This window comes from Propithecus coquereli, unplaced genomic scaffold, assembly GCF_000956105.1.
Source record: "Propithecus coquereli isolate 6110/MARCELLA unplaced genomic scaffold, Pcoq_1.0 Scaffold535, whole genome shotgun sequence".
Taxonomy (NCBI): domain Eukaryota; kingdom Metazoa; phylum Chordata; class Mammalia; order Primates; family Indriidae; genus Propithecus; species Propithecus coquereli.
The window spans coordinates 172385-178468 of NW_012151230.1; the positions used below are offsets into that span (position 1 = coordinate 172385).

A 6084-nucleotide genomic window follows, 5' to 3' on the forward strand; every position below is an offset into this window, starting at 1 on the left:
GCCACCGCGCCTGGCCCAAAATTCTTGAATGTACAGCAGAGGTATCTTTGAGCATGGGGGAAGGAGGGACAGAAGTAGACAAACATGTCAGGGGACAGAACACCAAACAAGAATTCAAAGACTTAGATGTGACAGACAGGGAATAACATAACGTTATGGTTCAGTTAAGTAGGACCCATTTCATTTTAAGCTACAAAAAAAGAAGTCACATCCAAACATGATTTACCTGAGTAGCTGATATCAGTTGTTCTGGATCACTACCAAAAGTTTAGACTTTGAAAACAGCTCTCTAAAGCACATTTCAAAGACGCAAACCCATCACTGACAACTGAGACTGAACTTCTACTTTCTCCCATCTCCCTGGTTCTCAGACACTCACCTGGAGAGTCTGAACTTGGGACTGCTCCCTCTCCTACCCATGGCTCTTCTCCCTGCTCCAACTTGAAGATGACATCTGGTTTCATGACTTCATACCCTGTTCAGGGGAAATCACAAATACTGCTTGGGCTGCAGGGCCTCTGAAGATGAGCAAGGTTTAACATCAGAGTTGGCCTGGTAAACCTGTACCTCCAGAGAGTAAGTGATTCTCAAAGTTCCCAGGGGGGTAATAGGGTCTAAGAATCTTTGACTTCTAGGCTCTTTCATTTACTAGCTGTCAGTCCTTGAGAAAGTCATTTAACCTCTCTTTGTCTCAATTTTCTCATCTAGAAAAAGGGATAATTGTTCCTGCCACACAGGATTGCTCCGATGATTAAATGAGTCATATACGTAAAGCACTTGGCACAGTATGTGGTCTACAGTAAATCACATGCTTCAGGAGCTACCACCATGACTATCACTGTTACTACTTAAGTTTCAGAGGCTGCACAACGAACTTCAGACTTCACAGCCCAAGGAACTTGGATCTCCTAAATTTTGGCCCAAAATCATTAAAAATTTCAGAAGCCTATTGCTTTCAGCAACTAAAGAAGACAAGGCAACACACTGGGCACACTCCAAGGTACTCGAGGAAGCTTTTCTTACCCAGTGACACTAGGCTACTATAGTTCTCCAACATGACATCCTTGTATAAATTCTTCTGATAGGGATCCAACAGCTGCCATTCCTTTTGGGTGAAGTCCACAGATAAATCTTCAAATGAGAATGATTCCTGTAAGAGCACAATTCTCTTAAGTCTGAAGCAGTTACCAGTACATGACGTGGGAAAGAAGTACTAGAGCTTGAGCACACTGTTCTCATAAGAAGTTGTGTAAAATACTTACTGTGCCCCTATCTTTGCATATTTTGTGTGACAAAATGCCATTGTGCATTCTTCGATCTTTCCATTTGTATAACTGTCAACCTAAACAGCAAATACAGAGAGGCGCTCTAAAAAAACATGATGTTTAATTTGGGAATAGGGCATTGCAACAGGAATATGTGTGCCATAGTAAACTATGTGTGTATTCAGGAAGGTACAGGAAGACAAAAGGTTTTATAAAAGAAAAAATGAGGAGAATTATGTAATTGTTTTAAATAATTAATCTTGGTTACAAAGATCGACAACAAGGGTGACACCAGTCCGAGGTTGGACAGGCAGTTTCAGGACAGATGTATTTGCAGAAGTATTTTTTGTGTAAGGTTGCAGGAGGTTGTGGTTTTTGCAGTCTTGTGTGGTATTTTCTGTTATCAGGCATACAAGCATGAGAAGCCTCTCTTCATGGGCTTCCCTGGCTCTATTTGTCAGGGTTTTTTTAAAAAACAGTATTGAATCCACTTTGATTCTGACAACTCTCACACAACACATGAGAACTGTAAATCCCCTGAACCACCAACAAAATATTTACTGGACCTCAAATTTGGCACTGAAAGAGGTAGTAGCAAAAGAAAGATAATAAGATAAAACTCTCAAAAACTGCTTGGTCTTATAGCATTCCTACCAACGAAAAAAGTCAAACTAGATCAGATCTGTCCAACAGAACTTTCTGTGATGATGGAAATATTCTTTATCTGTGCTATCCATTTCATAGCTGTCCACTTTGTGGCTACTGAGCACTTGAAATGCAGCTAGTGTGACTGAGGGATTTAATTTTAATTAATTTGAATACTCGTGTGTGGCTAGTGGCTTCCATATTGGACAGTGCAACTCTTAAGTACCAATTTATAGCAAATACACATGACAAAACATACTAACAACACTGTGAGAATGCCACTGGCAAAATCCAGACAGAGGGAAACTATGCAGAAAAATGACCTGGCTTCTTCAACAAAAAATTGGGCTAGAAAAAAATAAGACAAGCCAATAGATTAAAGGGGACTTAAGCGACAGATCAACCAATTGCATTTATGACTTTATTTGGATTCTGATTTTTAAAAAACTGCAAACAACTTACAAATTTTATGAGAGAACTGGAAATCCAAACACTTACTAGATTTGGTGATATTAAGAAGCTACCTCAATTGGGGGAAGGGTTGCAATTGCAATGAATTTCACAAACAAAATGTTAAGTGGAAAGAAGACACAAATGAATATATACAACAGACAAAACCAAACCATAGTGTTTAAGGGTGCACAGATAGAAGTAAAACCATAAAGAAAAGCAAGGAAAGAATTATCAGAAAAACCAGGATCCTGGTTACCTTTGTCAGGAAGAAGAGGTTGTGACTGGCAGAGGGCACGTGAAGGGCTTGTTTGGTTGGGAATGTTGTATTGTTTGACCTGAGTGGTGGTTTCGTGCATATTCAGTTGACAATAATTCATTAAACTGTACTTTTATTTTTCATGCACTTTTCTGCATGTAAATGAAGCTTCACAATTTAAAAAGGTAAATAAGTAAATAACTATGGTCATATTCTGAAGAATACTATAAAAATAGCCATTAGACCCATGCACTAATTACATTGTTTCTCTTGAGAACATTACCTACTGCAGCAGTCCCCGCCTTATCCACCCAGGATATGTTCCAAGTCTCCAGCCAATGCCTGAACCTGGACAGTACCAAACCCTACATAAACTATGTTTTTTCCTATACATACATACCTGTGATAAAGTCTAGTATATAAATAAGCACAGTAAAAGAGTAACAATAATAATAAAATAGGACAACTATAACAATGTGCTGTAAGAAAACATCATGAACTGTTACGGTAACTTTTGCAGTTTGAGGTACAATAGCAGAGCTAACAAGTACTTCTTTTCCTTCTTCACAATTTCACAGATAGAAGATTCATTCTTGTAGATATCAGGAATGTCAGCATATGATTTTTTTCCTGTCCTTATGTTGAGAACTTACAGGAAGCACTTTATGGCTTCTCTTTAGCCTGTCCGAATTGCTACAGTCACTACTCTAGTGCTTTGGGGGCCATGATTAAGTAAAATGAGGGTTACTTAAACACAAGCACTGCAGTACCACAACAGTCAACCTAATAACCGAGATGGCCACTGAGTAACTACCGGGCAGGTAGCATATGCAGGGTGGGTACCCACTGGGGAGAGTGTGGGCTTGGGATTTCATCCCCTACTCATAACAATGCAAAATTTAAATCTTATGAATTGTTTATTTCTGGAATTTTCCATTTGATTTTTTTTTCTTTTTGAGACAGTCTCACTCTGTCACCTGGGCTAAAGTGCAGTGGCGTCAGCCTAGCTCACTGCAACCTCTAACTCCTGGGCTCAAGCAATCCTCCTGCCTCAACCTCCCGAGTAGCTGGTACCACCACACTGGGCTAATTTTTCTATTTTTGGTAGAAACAGGGTCTTGCTCTTGCTCAGGCTGGTCTCAAACTCCTGACCTCCAGCAATCATCCCACCTCCCAGAGTGCTAAGATTAAAGGCATGAGCCACCTCCTCGCCCAGGCCCCATTTAGTATTTTCGAACTGTGGCTGACCTCAGGTAACTGAAACTGCAGAAAGCAAAACTTCGGACGGGGGACTACTGCATATCACTTATTTGAAGGCTTCATCACAGGAAAAAAAATGGATGTGTAATTACCAAGAAATATTTACTGCCTATAAGGAATTGATTTGCTTTTTCCTTTGAACCATGCAACTTACATAAATGTTCACATTTCTTTATTACAACTGCCAAAAATCTGAGAACCAAGTTTGCAGCTCAAATGCAGTAATTATGCAGGACACTATGGCTTATAAACAAACTTTTCAAGGCCTGATAGTTAATAAATCACTGCTCCAATTTTGCCCCAAACCTGATCTTCTATTCTGAGGCTATTTTTTCCAGACTTTTTAACTATTTATACTTTTCTTTTTCATTGGAAGACTTACACATCTCTTCTAAGCCCCTGGGGAAAAAAATGAGAAATAAACAATCGACTCACCTGCAGCATGTTCATTGTCTGTTGTCCGTGTGAGATGATTACAAAAACTGAGATCTGTTCTGTTCTGTGTCTCTTTTGCCTCTGCTTCAAAGCTCTGGAGTGAGGTCCTGGCAAGGTCTTCTACACTGAGAATGAATTCTTGATTCCAGAAACTCCCTTCTTGTCTCACATGAGCAGGCTTACTTGTGCAGAACCAGGATCTGTATAGACTTAGGGAAAAACGCACCTCAACTGGTATATTCATTGTGCCTGAAATCCTTTCCTCTCTTGCTAGGAACTTAGAATTCATGATCATCCAAGGCCAGAATATGTTTGTTATATAATTGAAACGGGGCTCTCAGGGAAAGAAATAGGGTATAGTAAAATAGAACAGTAGAAGCCTATGTCTCCGTAAACAGATAATGAAATATGAGAAATAAAATAATTCTCAGATTCATTCAATATTCACTGTGGACACTGAAATGCAAATCACTTTAACAGGTCCTATGAAGAAAAAGACAACTCTGCTTTAGGTAGATAGAATTCTTCAAAGCTCATGTGACTTGTGTTAAAACAAATTGAATTTCAATCAACTTTTTTCCTTTATTGGCTATGTGACTTTTGGCAAAAAGAAACAAACTTCTTCTTTCTGAGCCTGATTTTCCTATTATTAAAATCTTCTATATCCTTTCTAATTTTTGTTTGCCAATTCTATCAATATCTGAAGGAAGTGTGTTAAAATCTCCCAGTATCACTATAGACCAGTTTTTCCTTATAATTCTGTTGATGTTTGGATTATATGCTTATGATCATGCTGTTTGATGCATAGAGGTTATATATTTCTGGAGGAGTTTTTATTAATCATTATGCAATGATACTGCATATCCCACATAATGCCTTTTGCCTTAAAAACCCATTTTACCTTAGATGAAGTTGCCAACATCAGCATTCTTTTGGTTAGTATTTACCTGGTATATCACCCTCCATCCGACTACATTTAAAACTTCAGCATCATTATGTTTGTCCCTTATAAGCATCTCAGATCTCAAAGTTGTTGGTAATCCAAACCAATAAGCTGTCTTTTAACTGACAAATTCAATATATTTATGTTTATTGTAGTTTTTGTATTTATTATTGTTTCCTTTTTTTCCTCTTGCCTTCAGAGCCTCTATTTATTTACTTGCTAACATGGTGAAGATCAAGTGGACTTCACAGTGGGAGTCTGAGCAACAAGTGAGATATTAAAAGGAAAGTGACTGGTGCCTTGGAACAAGAACAACAGCTAACATTTGAGTGCTTTCTATATGTAAGGCAATATACTAACCATTTTACAATTTAATCTTTACAGAAAACCCTATAAAGCACTTAACATAATCTCCATTTTACAGAGAAAAAACTGAGACTTAGAGTGTGCTCTTGATCGCACAGCTATTAAGTAGCAGAATTAGAATATTGTCCTCTATCCTGCTATGTTCAAAGTATTTACTACCCAAATCATAACATAATTTGTGTATATTTACGTGCGCGTGCACACGCACACACAACATAAATCCTAGAATTAGCTCTTATTTTCACGCACACATTCAGTCACTTATTCTCACAAAAACACAAATGAAGAACAACCTGTCTCACCCTGTATCACACTAAAAAGCAGCACTTAAAAAACCAAACTATTCCCTTTCATGCCTTTTTGTGATTCAAACTTCAGTGCCAACTCAGAAATACATACTGAGGACTCTCCCAGTTATACAAGAAATGATTCTTTTATACCTCAAATTTAATATATAAATC

General features: G+C 38.1%; 1 protein-coding gene across 1 annotated transcript in view; it reads right to left on the reverse strand.

Moving 5' to 3' along the window:
* ZNF84 (zinc finger protein 84) overlaps positions 1–6084 on the reverse strand; it is a gene marked incomplete at its 3' end in the record, with an annotated part of 13502 nt that overhangs the window by 4980 nt on the left and 2438 nt on the right. Inside the window, exons 2-4 of the mRNA XM_012657242.1 lie at positions 4315–4523; positions 1024–1150; positions 380–475 (exon numbers count right to left, since the gene is read on the reverse strand). Coding sequence (XP_012512696.1) covers positions 380–475; positions 1024–1150; positions 4315–4329 — 238 coding nt within the window. The remainder of the gene's footprint in view (positions 1–379; positions 476–1023; positions 1151–4314; positions 4524–6084) is intronic.